The sequence below is a fragment of the Ictalurus furcatus genome, chromosome 19, assembly GCF_023375685.1.
Source record: "Ictalurus furcatus strain D&B chromosome 19, Billie_1.0, whole genome shotgun sequence".
Taxonomy (NCBI): Eukaryota; Metazoa; Chordata; class Actinopteri; order Siluriformes; family Ictaluridae; genus Ictalurus; species Ictalurus furcatus.
Window position 1 is genome coordinate 19,676,074 of NC_071273.1, and position 19,916 is coordinate 19,695,989.

At 39.9% G+C, this 19,916-nt stretch overlaps 1 protein-coding gene across 1 annotated transcript in view; it reads left to right on the forward strand.

Moving 5' to 3' along the window:
- Positions 1-19,835, forward strand: part of mical3b (microtubule associated monooxygenase, calponin and LIM domain containing 3b) — a 30,349-nt gene extending 10,514 nt beyond the window's left edge. The window contains exons 13-26 of the mRNA XM_053650026.1: positions 1,060-1,170; positions 1,984-2,170; positions 4,396-4,493; positions 6,319-6,596; positions 6,741-6,943; positions 7,972-8,049; positions 8,725-10,020; positions 10,152-10,240; positions 11,367-11,474; positions 12,046-12,139; positions 12,347-12,397; positions 15,399-15,498; positions 15,685-15,758; positions 17,957-19,835. Coding sequence (XP_053506001.1) covers positions 1,060-1,170; positions 1,984-2,170; positions 4,396-4,493; positions 6,319-6,596; positions 6,741-6,943; positions 7,972-8,049; positions 8,725-10,020; positions 10,152-10,240; positions 11,367-11,474; positions 12,046-12,139; positions 12,347-12,397; positions 15,399-15,498; positions 15,685-15,758; positions 17,957-18,141 — 2,952 coding nt within the window. The 3' untranslated portion in view covers positions 18,142-19,835. The remainder of the gene's footprint in view (positions 1-1,059; positions 1,171-1,983; positions 2,171-4,395; positions 4,494-6,318; positions 6,597-6,740; positions 6,944-7,971; positions 8,050-8,724; positions 10,021-10,151; positions 10,241-11,366; positions 11,475-12,045; positions 12,140-12,346; positions 12,398-15,398; positions 15,499-15,684; positions 15,759-17,956) is intronic.
- The last annotated feature ends 81 nt before the right edge of the window (positions 19,836-19,916 follow it).

Sequence of the window (19,916 nt, forward strand, 5' to 3'; positions counted from 1 at the left end):
TGACCTCATCTCAGTCCTCTGCATCTGTACCGAATGTGTGATTGCCCCAGAATGTTATTTCTCTTTCCCTGTACTGAATAAAGAACAAAAAAAAGGATCTGTTAACTCTCTGTGAACGTTTACGTATGTGATATATAAGGCAAATTCAAAACCACAACTGTTATATTCTAATAATAAACAGTATTAGTATGCCACAGACATGAGAGAATGTCTTATCAAAGCAGTTATTGTCCTTTCAATAAATCCATTCATCACCAGTAATTGCTTTATACTGGTCAGGGTTGTGGTGGAGCTGGAGCCTATCCCGCGACCACTGAGAGCCAGGCAGGGATACACACTCAATGGGACTCAACACACATCAGTAATTTAGCGTAGCCAATCTACTAATTGCATGTTTTTGGGAAGTGTGAGAAAACTGGAGAACCCAGAGGAAACCCACTAGGAACGTTCCAGTAACCTGTGCTCAGGAGGAACCAGGGACAGTTTTCCACATTTCTTTCTCTGGTTGTTACACCAACTTGTCCGCCATGCAAATATAAATAAAACTAAACAAATAGCTTGGACACTGCTTGTCCAGAGTACCACCCCTGGTTGTCTGCAGAGAGGTTTGCAGAAACAAACGAGGACACTTATATACCAACTTTCATTTTGGCTAACTAGTCATTAAAAGTTCCATTTTTTATTTCATTATTTTTCAAGGATTTCAATTTGTTTGCATTTATGTTTTCGGAATCGCAGTAAATTTAACGATTAAGCATGTGGAAACAATAAATTCTTCCCTTTTAAAAGTAATCCCATCTTTGAAAGGATGAATTATACAGATAGCCATTTAGATTTGTTTAATGGCGACTCAGACTTCTCTGACTAGTAAGTTTCAAGTGGGTTTCCCTTCTTTCTCTCAGAATTGTCCATAATAACGACACGCTCACACGCTACAGATGCAAATACTGCACATTCTTTTTACTTTTTTATATGAATACAGAGCAGTTTATTATAGGAATCCATTAACCATGTTTCATTTTCATCTGGATTTTCCCTCTGTGTGTCTGTCACTGGCAGAAGTACATTAAGATGTACACAGGGGGAGTGAGCTCGTTGGCTGAGCAGATAGCCAATCAGCTGCAGAGTCAGCAACACGAACCCAAAGCCCTTCTTGACAAAAAGGAGCTGGTAAGCTCTTACCTGTAGAGCTGGCTTCACAATGTATCTAATGTGTCTAATCTAATGTGTCTAATCCAATGCCTGTGTCTGACCCAGTAACCAACACTACCAGATTGGTCACCAGCTTGTCTCACCCTTTGTGTGTGTGTGTGTGTGTGTATTATATAATAATAATAATAATAATAATAATAATAATAATAATACAGTATATATCCACACTTTGAGTCCCTAATGGTTGTATTTTGTTTTATAGAACTGTGTTTGAGTGACGTTCTTCCCCAAAGTCTGATTTGTGCAAAGGTTCTTTTTGTTTGTTTGTTTGTTTGTTTGTTTGTTTGGTTTTACATAAATTACTTTGCGTGTTTCTTCCATTTTAATTTTAGACATATGTAGACTTTGTCATTAGGTCCCTAATTAAGCACATTAAGATAAATGAACACAATAGTTTTAACAATGAGATTCTATTTCTTAGAGGTACTGTAAAATCGTGGGAGGTTTTTTTTTGTGGAGGGGGGGGGGGACGACAAAAAAGGAAAAACAAAGAAACTAATCATAACATCTATTTCTTGATTGCTGAATCAGAAGTCCATTTTTCTATCCATGCTCCGCCTTTATGAGAGCCTGTTCCAAAACATTATATCTAGATGAACTGCCTCTGCACCTCATCATGCTCCTAATCTTTCATCTTTAACACAAAAAGGGAAACATGCCATGAACGTGTGCCCATTTCAACCAATGTTTTTCACTCTGAGGCACATTCAGATTCATTCTTACAGTATGTCCTAACACTGTGGTAACTGCTCTTTACTTTCTGACATGCAGGGTTCTCGGCAGAGAGAGTTCCCAGTCAATATCGGCGGCAGTGATGTGTGTTATTTCTGCTCCCGGCGCGTCTATGTGATGGAAAGACTGAGTGCTGAGGGCAAGTTCTTCCACAGGAGCTGCTTCCAGTGTGCCCACTGCAGCTCTACACTACGCCTCTCCAACTACGCCTATGATGAGCTCCAAGGTGGGTGTGATACAACAAGAACAAAGGGGGACCCTTAAAATGTTTGGGAATGTGATTTCAATGACATTACAAAGCACTTTACACTGTTTCTCATTCACCCATTCACACATACACTCACACACACACACACACTCACATACATGCAAGGCGCTAGTCTGCCATCGGGAGCAACTTGGGGTCTTGCCCAAGGAAACTTCGGCATATGGAGGCATGTGGGCCGGGGATCGAAGCGTCAACCCTGTGATCAATGGACAACCCGCTTTACTATAAGATATACCATAATATACCATACTGTCAGTATGAATGTGTGTGTGTGTGTGTGTGTGTGGTGCTCTGTGATGGACTGGCTTCCCATCTAGGGCCTGGCACCTATTGCTTCCACGATAGGCCGGGATAAAGTGCTTAGTGAAGGTGAATGAATAAAAGTCTTAGAGTAGTATGACCAATTCCATTGTTACAGTGGTGCTTGAAAATTTGTGATTTATCTTGTGATTTTTTGTGAAGTCCTAAAAGTAGAGGAAAATGATCCAATATTACATTTCTGTGAGTGGCAAAAGTATGTGAACCTTTGCTTTCAGTATCTGGTGTGATCCTCTTGTGCAGCAATAACTGCGTCTAAACGTTTGCGGTAACTGTTGATCAGTCCTGCACATTGGCTTGGAGGAATTTTAGCCCGTTCCTCAGTACAGAACAGCTTCATGTTGGGATGTTGGTGGGTTTCCTCACATGAACTGCTTGCTTCAGGTCCTTCTACAACATTTCTATTGGATTAAGGTCAGGACTATATTTTGGCCATTCCAAAACATTAACTTTATTCTTCTTTAAACATTCTTTGGTAGAACGATTCGTGTGTTTAGGATCGTTGTCTTGCTGTATGACCCACTTTCTCTTGAGATTCAGGTCATGGACAGATGTCCTGATATTTTCCTTTAGAATTCGCTGAAATAATTCAGAATTCATTGTTCTATCAGTGATAGCAAGTCGTCCCGGCCCAGATGCAGATGGGATAAGGTTCTTATGCTAGAATGCAGTGTTTTCCTTTCTCCAAACACAGCGCATCTCATCTGTCCACAAAACATTTTTCCAATAGCCTTAGGCTTGTCCACGTGATTTTTAGCAAATGCAGACAGGCAGCAACGTTCTTTTTGGAGAGCGGTGGTTTACTCCTTGTAATCCTGCCATGCACACCATTGTTGTTCAGTGTTCTCCTGATGGTGGACTCATGAACATTAACATTAGCCAATGTGAGACAGGCCTTTAGTTGCTTAGAAGTTACCCTGGGATATAAAAAGTCTGCACAACACTGTTAAAATGGCAGCTTTTTGTGATGTAAAAAAAGTTCAATCATGTCAGAACCTTTTACACCTTTATTGTGAAATTGCAACATATAAACATCAAATGACAAACACCCTGAAATGTTTTTGGGGAAAAAAGAAAAACAAAAAACTTCCAATATCCAGTGTGCACACCCTTTTATAACTGGTAATGTGGCAGTGTACAGAATCAACCAATCACATTCAATCTCATGTTGAATAATAATTAGTATACTCAATAAACTATACTAGTTATAAATAAAAAATAAATAAATAATAAAACAAAAAATAAATAATAAACTCAAAATGAAAATATTTTAGATCATATAGCTTTACTCTTGACTTTATTTACATATGTGACCTTGAAGTAATCCAAAAGTAATCAGATTACATTACTTTCATATTGTGATACTTGGATTGCGTTACTGATGACCTTTTTTACGAATTCGTTTGTAACTGTAACAGAATATATGTTTAAAGTAACCCTCATAACCCTGGTTATTTTAAAGATATTGTTTTTATCTGTGTTGTGTGTAGCCGAGGGCAACACTTGTCCCTTTTGTACAAACTGTGCCGTTGTTTCTATTCACCAGTCATAAGGTCTGATGTGTTAGGGAAGACAGGGAGAGTATTGTCTTCCACAAACACTACTGAACACTTCTACACACACACTCACACATTAGCAGAAATAGAGCCTTTGGCTAAAAGCATGGTTTGAGTACATAAGATGGAACTCAGAACACCACATGACTGTTCGGCCAATTCAGTGGATTCTTCTCAGTCACATGACTCGAAGGTTTAAAAAAAAGAGGCGGTTTTTGGAAAGCCTTTAAATACAATATAAATACAAGTTCCTTTCATCTTTCTCGCAATCTTAGCTTTTTTTCTGTATATTTCTTTCTGTCTCTATAGGGAAGTTTTATTGCAAGCAGCACTACGGATACAGGATGGCGGGAATGGCTCAGAGGAAGAGACCAGCTCCAATCACAGTTCCTCCTCACTCTACACAGGTACTGCCGTCTCTCACTCTAGTCACAGTGGACATACATTCCATAACTGAGTATTTTTGATCATTTGCTTGATATTTTCCATTTTTAAAAGTGTGGTGAGTTTACTGAGACACCTGATTCAATCACCAGTTGATTGCCAGCTTTAATAGGTGTGCTAAAAATAAGAACTGGAACTGGGGAGGGTGCACGGAGGCTTAGTGGTTAGCACGGTCGCCTCACACCTCCAGGGTTGGGGGTTCGCTGCCCTGTGTGCGCGGAGTTTGCATGTTCTCCCCGTGCTGCTGAGTCTCCCAGGTACTCCGGTTTCCTCCCCCAGTCCAAAGACATGCATTGTAGGCTGATTGGCATGTCCAAAGTGTCCGTAGTGTATGAATGGGAGTGTGAATGGGCGTGTGATTGTGTTCTGCAATGGATTGGTACCCTGTCCAGGGTGTACCCCGCCTTGTGCCCCATGCTCCCTGGGATAGGCTTCAGGTTCCCAGCGACCCTGAAGGATAAGCGGTATAGAAGATGGATGGATGGAACTGGGGAGCCCTGGTTTATGGTCTTCCCTTTTCTGATTTATTTAGTTGATATAAAGTTGGGGGGCACGGTGGCTTAGTGGTAAGCAGGTTTTTCTCACACTTCCAGGGTTGGGGGTTCAATTCCTGACTCCTCCCTGTCTGTGTGGAGTTTGCATGTTCTCGCCGTGCTTCGGGGGTTTCCTCCGGGTACTCTGGTTTCCTCCCCCAGTTCAAAGACATGCGTTGTAGGCTGATTGACATCTCTAAATTGTCCGTAGTGTATGAATGTGTGTGTGAGTGTGCCGTGTGATGGGTCGACACCGTGTCCAGGGTTCTCCGAGTTCCCTGTAATAGGCTCCAGGCTCCCGGCAACCCTGTGTAGGATAAGTGGTACAGTTAATGGATGGATGGCTGGATGGATATCAAGTTGAAGCAAATGCGCACATAATCCATGTATTGCTTTATCCAGGCTTAAGAGACGAGCAAGGGTTAAGATCTTTTCCATTCTATTTGTTTGGGGTTCTTTAACTGGTTTTGGTATTGGCAGTATGATGATCGATGTCAGTGATAATGTGGGATTAGATACAGTAAGCATGTGTAACGCAGTGGTAATCTGGCTTTTTATGGTCATATGCAGCATAAATTTCTATACAAAACAAAACAAAGAAGTCTTTTCCGATGTAATTTCATATTCTAAATAATCGTTGTTACATTTTTTGTCTCTGTCATTTAAAAATGGGGAAAAAAGCATTTTCCCCTTCTACCAGAAATTTCTTCATGACTGTCTTTCTTTGTTTATCTATCTGTCTGTCTGTCTATCTGTCTGTCTATCTATCTATCTGTCTGTCTGTCTGTATATCTGTCTGTCTGTCTGTCTGTCTGCCTGTCTGTCTGTTTGTCTATCTGTCATGTCTATTTATTTACCATGATCTATCCATCTACCATGTCTGTCTGTCTATTTACCTATTTATAATAACATGTGGAGATTTCTTTCTTTCTTTTTTTTTTTTTTATAAAATATTTACAGTATAGCACACAATAATGTATATTATACACATATTATACACAAAATATGTATACAATTTGTGGATACATTATTATTATTAATTTTTAAAAAATATATATAATATTTATAACTTTTTTTAAGTCTAAAATAATTATTCAAAGAGTTGAACATGGTTCAGATCCAGCTGTTTTAATCCCTAAGCTCTGCATGCACTGCAGTTTACCACTAATCATACCACAAAACACTATCTATTTATGGTCATCTGTGTGTGTGTGTTTTTTTTTTAGTGTCTCACACACTCTGTCCCTTTCTACAGGCACCTCCTGCGCCTCCTCCCACTCCTCTGTCGCTCTCCTCCTCTGGAACAGTAGACGTGGTCCCTCCCCCTGACAGTGTCTCCTCCAGCACTCCTCCAGACACTCTGAGCGGACTGGCTAAGCGGCTGTGTGGAACTCCGGAGCGTATCGCACTGGAAAACTACAGGCCGTGCTTGCAGGAGGAGGACGGCCCTCTGCTGGAGGTGCCAGAGGAGACACTAGCTCAGCACAACCTCAGCCTGAGCCTGCAGGAGAAAGGGAGCGAGGAGCAGTCCAGGTATCACAGTATCACACACACACACATTCTCAAAACACATTCTAACTAGTCTTACATGCATTCACATCCAAAAACTTGGCCTGGTTATCATTTCCCAGGCATTTGTAATGTTGCAATGTTCTCTCCCTCTTTTTCTCTTGGCAGTAGTTCAGAGTCAGAGCTGGAGGAAGAGGGGGAGGAGCCTTGGAGGAGGGGGGCGGAGCCACAGGAAAGGGCAGATAGAGAGACAGAGTTAGACAGTGGGTCGGACCGAAGAAAGGAAGAAGAGAACGTAATAGATGAGAAGGAGGGAGAAGAACAAGAAGATGTTTCTGAAGGAGAAGAGGATGAAGGGGAGTCTAGTGATGGTAGGAGGTTCTGCACCTTTCTGGTGAATTTTTTAATACTTTGTTTTTATGTGAAATAATGAACTTTGTACACATTTATATTATGTTATATGCGAGGCATTATACACATTGTTATAATTATTTTCTGAAAATGCATTGCACTTTATTGATATCTTTATCACAGAATTTATTATAAACTGTTAATATAATGTATTATAAGTAGTGTTCATAACACATTATAACACTAATACTTAAGAAACCAAGTCACAATTTATCAGAAAATCATACCATAATAAACCACTACTTATAATGCATCATAAGCATTAATATAAACTATAATACCTTTTCATAAGTAAGGAGCACTGTAGTTTCTAGTTTCCTCAAATTTTTTGAGTTAAATGAACTTATCCGGTTTTACAGTGAGTAAAACACTTGGGGGTGTGCTATTGTAGGAAAATAATCAATGATGATGCAATGCAGAGTTACTGTTATCACCCTGAAGTTGATTATTTTAGAATAACAGCACATCCCAGCGCTGACTCTGGAGACGCCTTCTATGAATGTTAAATAAACATCTCTTCACAGAAAACTTTGCAAGAGCAACAGTAACACGTCTTTGTTAAATCTTGTAAAATATGTTAATTGTTACATTTGTTTTTATTCTACCTGGCACAGAAAATTATTCTACACATTCTGAACAATGAAAATCAAGAATTCAACAAAGCTGTGGTGTACATACTGTAATTATAGAAATGTGTATAATGTCTTATGAATGCACTGTAACATGAATGTATTCATAAGTTATTATGCATATGGCCTTCATCGAAAGTTTTACCTGTGAAGTTTTCTGATGATAGTTTTTAAAGATGGAGATGCTAACATCCAGTTTACTAACATACAGTTACTTTCTCTTTCATTTCTGTCTCTTTTTAATGTCATGATGTTTTCATGTTTGTGTGTGGACTTTTGACAATCGAATTGTGCCTACATAGGATGTGTATTTCTCATACAGCTGTGTGTGTGTGTGTGTGTGTTGTGTTTATGAATAGAGGGCGAATACTGCCCTTGGGAAAAGGAGTTGCATTTAGGGGTGTGGCTAAAAGAAGAGGAGGCAGGTGGGATTAAAGGTAGCATTGCTCCCTGGTCATGATGGACCACCTACTTTTATTTCGGTTCTGTTTTTCATTAATAACCTGTCACTCAGCAGTCAGTGATGCTACGCATGATCAGTCATGTGCTCACACTGCATCTTGTGGTACTGTATGAGTTGCCTGATAATTCAGCACAGTTTCTTTCTCTTTTTTTCTGTTTAATAATGCTAGAAATATTATTTTTGGCACATGCTATTAAGAATTTCTTGCATATCTGAAACTGTGATTTTAAATTACTTTTTTTTTTTTTGGCTTCCTTGACTTTTCCATTACCAACTGATTCCACCAAAAGCAGAATGTACAGATAATTGATTCATATTGGCCAGTTTCCTACTGTATGTCTCAGCTAAACTCTACTCATGATTCTGATTATATCCAGAAATGATTGCTCAGAAATTAAGTTGTTAAGAAATTAACTGATCATATGAAACTTAAAGAAAGGTTAAAACAATTTTCCAATTTCACCCATAGATGGAAACCTAGGTAATAGATAATGGTCCTTACTTGAGTTCACATCCACGCTTCATTCTATTCTTCTTCTTGGCTGCAATGTTATTGCATTATGATGCTTCTTTTACCAGAGTTATGACTTGTTAAAAGATTCCCGGTGTTTGTCCGAATTTCAACAAATTCACTTTTCAATTTTCTCAGATTCTGGTGAGGAACACTCTGATGACTCGGAAGTAACAACTCTTTCAGCCATAAAGACTGAATCAAGTGTCTCTGGGCCACTGGAGCCACTTCCCATCGTAGACCCTACACACACCTACACACCCACATCCAACCCTCCTGTGACACCAAGGGACCAGGCAGCCAAGAGATCTGGGGTAATTGAGGAATTCTGGCTGAAGAGTGCAGAAATCAGGAAGAGTTTGGGGCACTCAGTGACCTGTGATCCAACCACCCAATCCTTGAGCAATGGAGATACATTTTACTCCTCTACACCCTCAATATCTGTTTCTAACTTGCCTTCACACACTCCCTATGAGAGTGACTCAATCAACCAAACCTCAGGTACACTAACTCAGAGTGCTGGCCCTCACAGCACACAGACGCCTTCTACGACTGACCTACAAAGTGCATACACACATTTCCAATGTGGCAGCTCACACCCTCCAGAAGCAAGGATTGAGAATGTGTCTGTGAAGGAGAGGAATAAACTAGAGGACGTAGTGGACCATTCTTCAATGGCCCACAGACTTGGCATCACTTTGGAGGGTCAAGTAGCAGAAGAGGGAAGAGGCTTGACCACTATCTCCTCCTCTAACACCAGTGGAACCCAAAGAGTTTCAGCCCCAGATTTGAGATTTTTGCCTCTTCCTAGGAGTCCTCCAGTAGCAAGGCAGAAGCTTGACTTGAATCGCTCAGATCCAACTCTAAACAGGGAAATCTTGTTGAGTTCCCACACTGTCCCTCTTCGGACCGACCTTGTACAGCATGATAGGCTGAAATCTCACCTGAATAGAGCTCAGAGTCTACCTCCTACTGGGGTGGAGGTCTTATATGCAGGAGATGCAGATGAATTGCATCCTTCCCCTGCTATGCCCTACTACGCCAGCGTCACAGAAGTTCCTATGTCGAGTCTCCCAACCAACACCCCTGGGAAGGACAAGAGTGCCCAGGACGGAAAGAGAGCACTATCAGAGGTCATCTTGCGAGTCGGTGGGGCTGAGGCCTGGCAACGAAGGTCAGAGATCGAGCCATTGGAGGAGGAGAAGGTGAAGAAGCGAAGCTCACTATTCTCACCAAGGAAGAACCGAAAAAGTGGCAACCTGTCAGGGGAAACACAGCAGGATTTGGGAAAACACAAATCCCTGTGGAAGAGTGTCTTCTCTGGGTATAAGAAAGAGAAGAAGAGGAAAGAGGCAGAAGGTTATTCCAGGACTCTTCCGAGCACTACCAGCCTGGAAAGCAGGAAGAGAATGCCTGGCTTTCGCAGAACCTCAGGTAAAAACAAAAAGGTCACCCGTCGGTTTGTTGCTTGGTAATTAGACGTGGCATTAGAGAGAGAGAGTAAAGAATATAAATATACACAGTAAGAGGCAAGTGATTGATTTGTGGACATTTCTCTTTATAAGACCTGAGCTCAATGAAGGATCTGAGCTTCTCTGAAGAAACAGACCTGTGCTGTAGTGTTGTGCTGGACAGATCTCCACTTAGAGCTCAGGTAAGAACAAAACTCTTTCCTCTATCTCTCCTTTACTCCTTCATCTCATCTTTGCACTTCCTTTCCTTCCTTTCTGGCCACTGCTCCATTCCCCTTTCCGCTTGATTAATTTAAAGTTCATTCACAGCCCTTTAGGTGGAGAATAGCAGGTACGATACCTAACACGTACACAGATCTCTTGCATAATTCCCTTCAGTCTGGTGGAGTAGGATAGAAAACAATGAGAATGTTATTACACTGGGGGCTGAACTGCCTTGTGACCGTATTTTCAGCTGAGTCAGGAGGTGTCTGACCTTGTCAGGTCAGATGTTCAGAAAGAGACAAACGAAAAGGAGGAGGGTGGAACGGAGGAGCGAGAGAAGGTATAAATTACAACAGTTCCAGCACATTGTTGGTAATGTTAGGATTTTAGAGGAACGCGCTAGACTTGTCATGTACTGAGTACTTTTTTGGTGTTTTAGAAATACACCATAAACGCCTGTACACTTTTAGAGTAGAGAGTAACATTCTCAAGTGCCCTTCAGTTTGTCTCAGCTTGAAGGGGTGTAGAACCATACAACAGAAGGTTTTCCCTTTCAAAGAAGGTTCCAGGTATCTCCTTCTCTTTTCTGAATGTTTATTCTTCAGAAAACATTCCAAGCACCTTTTCCCCTTAAGAAGCTAAAAGTGTTACCCATCCTCCCTTTCTGAGTGTAGGAGGGTAGATACATCCCATGTGTACATGTGTTGTGTAGTTAGTTGTTAGGTTGTGTCTAGCGCTATGAGCTGTGCTGTTGGGAGTACTGAGCAGGTTTGTTTGTTTCTAATATAATTAATTAAGGTTCCACTTTTTTCTCTCCCAAGTCTGTTTATGTGCCCCATGCATTGGCATTCAAAAGAGCATATGCCATTAAGGTAGAGCCAACATTCTCTATTACACAGCCTGCCCACATTTTAACTTTTGCTGTTTGAGCAAGTCGCATTCAGCCTGCCTCTTGATTCTGTTACCCAATAGAAACACAGCAAGAAGTCACAGAGGCCCGACAAGGTGGTGACCCCGAAATCATCATGTTCCACTGAGGTGGTGGGGGTGTGGGTGGTGTTCCCTGACCCCTCGAGTATAAGCTTGTCTTCCACACTCTTTCAGAAAGCAGGAACCGAGGAGGAACTTGACGCCAAGCTGACCCGCAGAGTACAAAGAGCTGCACGCAGGCAGGCCAAGCAGGAGGAGCTGAAAAGGCTGCATCGTGCACAGGTCTGTGTGTGTTTGAGAGTTTTGGTAGTCCGAACATGAATATATGTCTATTAGTGGCAGGGCAGACTGCCAAGTTGCTAGCAAAATTCTGCTCACTCTGTTTTGGCTATGTTCAGACATGGCGCTCAGATTTGATTTTTGACATTTTTCAGTTTGTGCAGGAAAAATGTTCTGCAGTCTGAATGGCAAAAAGCCAATCAGCATTAAGCAACATTTGTATATAGTTTACAATCTGATTCAAGTAGTACATCTAGATGTCTTGATTCATTTTGACCAGTCGAATCAGTTTAATTATATATCAAGTTATTACATTTCAATATTCAAATGTTTTCCAGCCCATGGAAATGCGGAGAGTCAGTCAGGTTGCAGCCTTTAAGATCCTGAAGGTTGTGGCCAGAAAAGCGTACAAAAAGAGTGTGCAAAATATATCAGTGCTCCGCAACCCGTACATCAAATGAGACTTTCTTGTGATGATCAGAATCAATATCTTTGTAGTATTGTGTCTAATTTATCTGACTGGTGTGTGTGTGTGTGTGTGTGTGTGTGTGTGTGTGTGTGTGCATTTTAATAGATAATCCAGCGGCAGTTGGAGCAGGTGGAAATGAAGCAGAGGCAGTTGGAAGAGAAGGGTATTGCTGTAGAGAAGGCCCTCAGAGGAGAAGCGGGTATTGACAGTCTTCTGTCTTTCTCTGTGTCTTCATGATATTACTTAATTATATGTACAGTATGTGTGTGTGGAACACATGAACATCTCTTATCATCGAACTTCTGAAACATACATCAGCATTGCTATTTATTACAACATTAAATGTCAGGAAAACATTCAAATAGACCCAAATGGTTGTTTGCTCACTAGTATGTCCTTGTTGTAGACTACTGGGAGGACTCTAGTGCCTCAGACCTTCTGGACATACACCTGGGTGGTATGTAGCTTAACCTAATCAGAACCAGGCTAACAATGCTAACAATTTAAATGATTTCCTTCTTACAGAGAAATGTTTTGTGCTGGAGAAACTGTGTAAGCAGATCTTTCAAAATACAGCTAGAACCCTGCTTTCCCCCTCTTCTTCATTCTCTTTGTGGGTTTGAATTTTTTTTTTTACTTTTTTTTTTTTTACTTCTCCTTTAAAGAATGGTTAATATAAAATGGCTAACATTGAATAACTCTATTCTGCTAGCTTTCATTCACAAATCTGTTTTTGGAGTAGTGTCAATTTGCTTGTGTGTGTGTGTGTGTGTGTGTGTGTATGTTGTTGTTTAAATGTGTGTGACATCTTTCATCATCATTATGTCATTTTTAGACCCGGTACCCGACGTTCATATTAGCAAGCGACAAGTCATTAGTGTCACTTGTGGGCGTGTAGTAAGTTCTAACGTTGTTGCTGGTGGGCGTGGCCTGTCCAGTGTTTATTTTTTAGTTCTGCTGAAAACAGTAATAGCCAAAATGTAAATGATTTTTAGCGCTATCTAGTAAAAGACATATTAAATAATATGCTAATCAGGTGTGGTTGGCTGTTTTTCCATGCTAGGCTTTGTACTTGCTTTGTTGGCAATGTAGCAAAGCAAGCTAACTCTACTAGCTACCTACACTCACAAGAGGCACTGAGGCACCGATCTCTCCTACTTCCTTCCAAGCATTATTCTTATTTTTAAAGACTTTATATGCATTTTTAAGAGGTAGTACTGTATATGGCAGGATAAAATGAAACCACGGTTATAAGGTTTTCTTCCATGTCAAACAGTAAATAGGAAATAACGGTAGGTAGGAACTAAAGTTGTGTGGGGAACCGAAGAATTGATCCGAAGAATTCTTCGAGCCAATCGTTTGGATTCGGGGCCGGTGTGAACATAGGGTTTATAAACATTTTTTCGGTAGGTAAATGTACAACACGACCTTGTAAATTAAAATGTACACCAATTCATATCTGAATTCACACGATGGCTTCCTCAGCAGTTGAGTCAGCGCTGTCTCAGCTCCTCTTCATCTCCGAATCATCATTTCACCTCATCGTATTCTCCTCCTTATCTTTCACGTGCTTCCTCTGATGTCCCTGAAACTTCCCTCCTGTCTGTTTTCTGTCTTTCTCTTTTTCTGTCTCGCTGTGGCGCTAGTTGAGCCCATTCTCGGTTCCCCCCGTAGGAGACCCATCTCCCTCTGTCCTTGTTGTTCCCAAGAAGGTAACTAAACCTTCCTCCTTTCAATGTCTAGGCAAATCTCTTTGGCACGGGTACCACCTTCTTATACAATTCATATTTAAAGCTGCTGGTTGTTGGATTTGGGGGGGGGGGGGGTTGTGGGTTAGGTAGGGTGTATCTCCCATTGAAAGAATATTTCATAAAGTGGGTTGATGATGTAGATCAGAGTTTCTCAACCTTTCGCCCACTTTGTTGAATGCCCCACCTGTCAATTAATAGGTACTAATTTAATCTGTTTACTTTTACATTTATTCGTTTAGCAGATGCTTTAAGCGACTCACACATGAGGAAATACAAGCAAAGCGACTAATATACAGCGGACTAATATTTATAGCCCAAATAATTTCACACAAACGCAAACATATCCAGTCATTAAGCACACTATGAAGAAGAACAAACGACTCATGTTAATGTAACGCTTGACACTGTCTCTCTGAAATGATGATGTGCAGACGCGGTGAAATTGGGGAAAGGGTGACTCGTAGTAGATAAAATTGCTGTTGTCAGTCTATTCCTGACAGAAAACATCTCACCACCTGGCAGACAATGATCCGACCCAGTGGTTGAGAAACGCTGTTGTAGATGACGGCCGTGAGCGGCAAGTAAATACACATTCAGAGATCGTTCGAGGTGTACCTTTAACAAAAAAATACACAAACATTTCAAATTAAATACCCCCCAAAAAGGTCTAGTTTAGTTAGCCAGATAGCTTCCTATGTCACCTGTGCATTCAAGGATGCATAAAGCTCTATCAGAGAAGTCAACAGAGCAAGCTAGCTGGGAAATATTAGCTAGCTAGTTAAAACACAGGCTGTTATTGAAGGGGAAACGGTTGTACTTTTACATCTGGTTGCTTCCAGTGTGTGTATATTTATGATACGATGTGTGTACTTGGCACATTTTGTTTTTTATATTATTATCATCTGATCCTATTTGCAATCTATGGTGTCAGTTTTACCTAAATACCTCACATTAGCTAAAACAGCTAGCTAAAACAACTGCTATTGCTAGCTCAATTAAGTTAGGGGTGTGAGGAGATCTGATGATGTAATGTGAGCAGTATATTACAGGCTTGTTGTTTTTTAATGCAAAATTAAAAAAAAAAAAAATAAATTCTTACACAGCAGCAGCTTTAAGGAGGCGTTTTAACCACTGTGGATGTTTATTTCTCTCTTTACTCTACTTAAGACTTCTTTTCTTCCTCTTCTCTCTATTTCCTGGTTGATTTGTTGTGGTTAGCTAGAGCCAAAGGCACGGAGCATGACCACTCTGTTTACATCTGTACCGTATTTTTCCTTTACGTAGTCCACGAGCCCCCGCTCCACCAGCTAAGTGCGTCTCATTCTCTTCCTTCCTTCTTTCTTCTTTGTTTTTTTCCCCCCTTGCCATACTGCATGTGCACGGTGCAACTGAATGATCTGGTTTTATAAATCACTGCAATGGGAAAGATATTCAATTTAGCCTATACACACAGGAAGTGCTCTGTGTGCGTGTGTGTGTGTGTGTGCGTGTGTAAATACATGCCTCCTTGCATGCGTCTCTGTATTATACCCCCACTAACAAGCCATTAGTTTGGTGACGTAACTCTTTCTTAGGTATCGATGTCAAGCTAAGAAATATTTTTGTCACCTTTTCCTCTCTGAATTCTGGCATCCGTCTTGTAGCCTGTTCTTCCCATGTTTTTCTCTCTTCATTTTTGATCCCTCCCCTTCTTCGCTGTCCCTTTAGGAATGGGGAAGAAGGATGACCCCAGCCTAATGCACCAGTGGTTTAAACTGGTCCAGGAGAAGAACGCACTGGTGCGCTACGAATCTGAGCTGATGATATTGTGAGTGTCTTTTATTACAAGTGCTGTAGGCAGTTCCACTTTTTACACACAGTTTGTGGTTTCCACAGGGAGGTTTGGATTGCTCTAGTTGTGCTTTAATACATGGGAAATAAGGCTGTGACCTCTGGTGTCGTGTGTGTGTGTGTGTGTGTGTGTGTGTGTGTGTGTGTGTGTGTATGTATGTAGTGCTCGAGAACTGGAGCTGGAGGACAGGCAGAGTCATCTTCAGCAGGAGCTGAGGGAACGCATGGCAGTGGACGGTCAGTGCACGTACAGACACACACACACACACATACGCATACAGAAATATATAAAGATAAGGTGCTTGAACATTTTCAGTTGTCAGAACCAAATAAAACAAAATAATGTGGATAATTTTATAGAGCCTAAACAAATTTTAGACTAAAAAAATTTACATTTCTGTTAAAAGTCAAATTACATATTTAAATGGTCTCTAGGGAGCTGTTGGGGAAAATACCTACACTATTTTCCCTCTAAACTACCCACTCAAAAGTTTTTGAACACATTTTATTACCATTTTTTACAAATTAACAATCTGAAAATCTAAGTTTGAAAAAACTTGCTGAAATGTTTCTGACTTTTTATTTTATTGCAAAAAAAAAAACAAAACAACAATCTAGATCTATATAGAAAAGACTGATCTGCATAACATTTTGGGATAACAACCATAAATTGATCCTCAAGTACAGAATAAACAATTAATTATTTCCATTCTCTCTACTACAGTGTGAGACTTTCTTGTTTTCTGTACATGTACATTTCCCTCAGGGAGGTAGCGCAAAGTATTGAGTAAAAGGGTGCCAATAATTGTTGCACACCTATATTTAACAAAGACTTTTTTTTTGATAAACCTGTTTGCAATTGTTTGATATCCTTGAGAACAGAGTATTTTTGTGAATTTTTTGAACAAACGATCAAAAGGTTAAACAATAAAGACAATTTTTCACAGTCTTCTTTGCTCATATTTACCAAGGGTGCCAATATTAATAGAAGGCACTGTATGTTAGGTACATGGTAACGTTCATAGTGTGCGCAAGTGTGCTGTCAGACATCGAAGTGAATGCTTGCACACAGTGGGTCTCATTTATCAATCTAAACCCACAATGTATCAAATTAAAACCCACAGAGATCTGAAAAGAAGAAAACAATGACCAAACAGTGACTACGTTTACATGGACCGCAGTGATCTAATTATTGACCTTACTCTGAGTAAGATAATATTGTGATTAAGGTGTTTACATGAGTCGCTTTTAGAATACTCCTTTCATGTACCCGTTTTACATGTTATAGAACATAATTAGATTAACAGCCCGCGTCATTACGTCACCGCGCCACGCCGTCCGACATCCCCCCAGAATTTCACATATCAACATACAGTTGGTCTTCGTTATGGTACCGTATACAGTTTTTGGGTGTTTTTATTTAATTTTTTTAACGAACGCTTTAAGTGCAGTTAATTATTTTTCATGCTGTACGTGCTAATAGACAACTGCTTGAAGACGTGGGCTGCGTCTCAAACCGCGTAATTACCGTCTATATAGTAGCCGAGATACATGTATTTTTCCCCACTACAGGCCTATAGTAGGCAAGTATGCGATTTGGGACATGGCCGAACTCTCTTGTTCGCCGTAAAACGTAAAACTGCTGTGTGTGATCGTGTCCTGTCGCAAAACGCGGTGAAAACTCTCACACGACGTTAATAATGTGTTTACATGTCTGTAATACACGTCCATAATGCAACTAAAACAGGAATACTCCACCTGTCTTAATTCGATTAGAGCTTACTTCGAGTATGACCTTAATTAGATTAAGGTAATTAAAAATAGCTGTTTACATGGTAGTTTCTTAATTAGAGTATTGTCTTAAGCGGGTTAATAGTGGATTATTGTTGTCCATGTAAACGCAGTGAATGACTCTTCCATTAACGCAGCTCAGCCACTGCAGCAAGTCAGCTACCGCAGACACACACTAACTTGCCCTCTTTTTACAAGGTGCTATTACTTTGGTCCTAATTGAATGCCAACTCTTATGTGTCGTGATTTATTTATGGTTTTCCTTTGCTTTCTTTCAAGTCATTGATATGAAATTATTTGAATTTCACCAAACTGTCACAAAATTTATGAGTGCAATTGAAATAAATAAGCAGTTTAAACTTACAGTGTGATCTGTATATAAATCTGTAACCTATATAAAATATAGATATTTTTTAAATACTCATGACAATGATACTATCTGAAGCCAATCAATCGAGGTTCACATTAGGCAGTCTCCTTATATATACATTTATACAGCCGCAGAAGCTTGTGTAGGATACTACGTTTTTTCCCCACAAACTAATTGGATTTTCAACGATCGGCTTGATAAATGTCGCTCACTCGTTTGCAGAATTAAATCGGGTACATTTTTCTCTCTCTCTCTCTCTCTCTCTCTCTCTCAGACCATCTGAAGGACGAGGAGGAGCTGGCAGAGGAGAGGCGAATCCTGGGCGAGATGCTGGACGTTGTAGAGCAGAGGGACGCTCTAGTGGTTCTCCTGGAGGAGCAGAGACTGAAGGAGAGAGAGGAGGACAGCGACCTGGAGGCAGCCATGCTGTCTAAGGGCTTCAGCCTGCACTGGGCTTAAAACACACACACACACACACACACACACACACACACCCCTTCTCTGTGTAGAATAAAGAAGGGGGAGGTGGTCACTGAATACTGGATGCAGGAATTCAATTAAACTACATTTGGACCTACACGCAAACATGTATTTCTACTGTACCATATTTGCTTTGGCCCGCAAGTGTGACGTAATTTAAAATATTGTATATTATCAGATGCTTGGGCAATGTATATACAGTATGTATATATTTGCAAAGAGAGACAAAGTTTAAAGAAACTTGTCTTATAAACAGTATTATGCTAACTGCACTATGATAATATGCATATGTACACCTTAAATGCTGCATTAGCTTCTTTTTATTATTATTATAGTTTTATTATATTTACTTAATACAGAAGAGAAATGCAGAGATTTTTTAAGCGTATTGCCTGATTATATTTTTGTTGATTGACAGATTGTTAGAAGATGCGAGACGATGCGAGAACAAACAGCCACGTGTATATCTTATTTATAACAGTATTTTATTGTTTAACCGGACTTGTTTTGCTAGCTTTCATGTCAAACTAACACCAAAAAGGAAGCATCATTGAAGCGTCTGCTGTCTGTAAGAATGTTTAATTTTCCTGAATTAAACTGATCACAATAATTTATACACTTTCAGAACGATGCACTTGTGAGATGAATTTTTGAACGTTCACGCACAACGTTTGGGACCATGATCATGGGCATCTATATTTTGTTATGACTAGCAATGAGTTTAATACATTTAAAGAGAAGCTCTAATGAATGTCATGAATTTTACAATGTAGCATAACGTATTTTGACGTTAAACAAAAGTCATATTCATAATATTATTAGCGTATTTTATTTGGGGGTTAGCCAACCTGCACCCTGACCTCACTTTTTTTGTTTATTTAATGCATATTACTCATAATAAACCCCTCCCAAAAACACTATGTAACACACACTATGTAATCAAGAATATTTCCAGTACATATAGTATGAGTATGACATACTACTCGGCCTGGATTTTCAAATATGATGACCGAGCTGTCTTTGTGGTGTACTTCATCCCACACTTTTAAAACAAATAAATAAATAGAAACAAAAATAAAATCAGCCATAAATGCAACAGCAGCACCCAGATCTCATCCAGTCCATCTGTAGATGAGAAATTCAAAATATTAATGTATTTTCCTTTGTGTTTGATTAATATTTGTTTTAATTTAATGATTGGCTAATACATTTTGTCTTAGTATTTTCCTTAAATGTCTGGGAAAAGAAAATCACTTTGATTCTGTAATTCAGGCTGCAATTTAAATCACAGGTTTATAATTGTTCTAATACATTATCGTTTCTTTAACTCATTCTCAGGGACTCTATGCTGCACATAATCTAAGTTTAATAATAAACCGATCTGTTGTTGTTTTACAACATATAATCTATGATATGGTGACGTTTTGTTTTTTTTGTAATGAAGTAGTCTCCAGTGTCAGAAGGTTTTTCACTATGGTTAAGTCTTAAGGACAGGTGATTTAGTCCTTTTTTGTTTTCTCGGTAACATGACAAGGTGCGTTCCCCTGCAGTATTCAGGTGTAATTTTGGCCCATTCTTCTAAACATGTTGTCTTTAAGTCTTGTTCAATTAGATTCAAGTCAGGTGACTGACTGGGCCATTCTAACACCTTGATTTTTTTTCTCTGAAACCAATTGAGAGTTTCCTTTGCTGTATGATTTGGATTGTTGTCCTGCTGGAAGCTCCACCCACGTCTCATCATCATCATCCTGGTG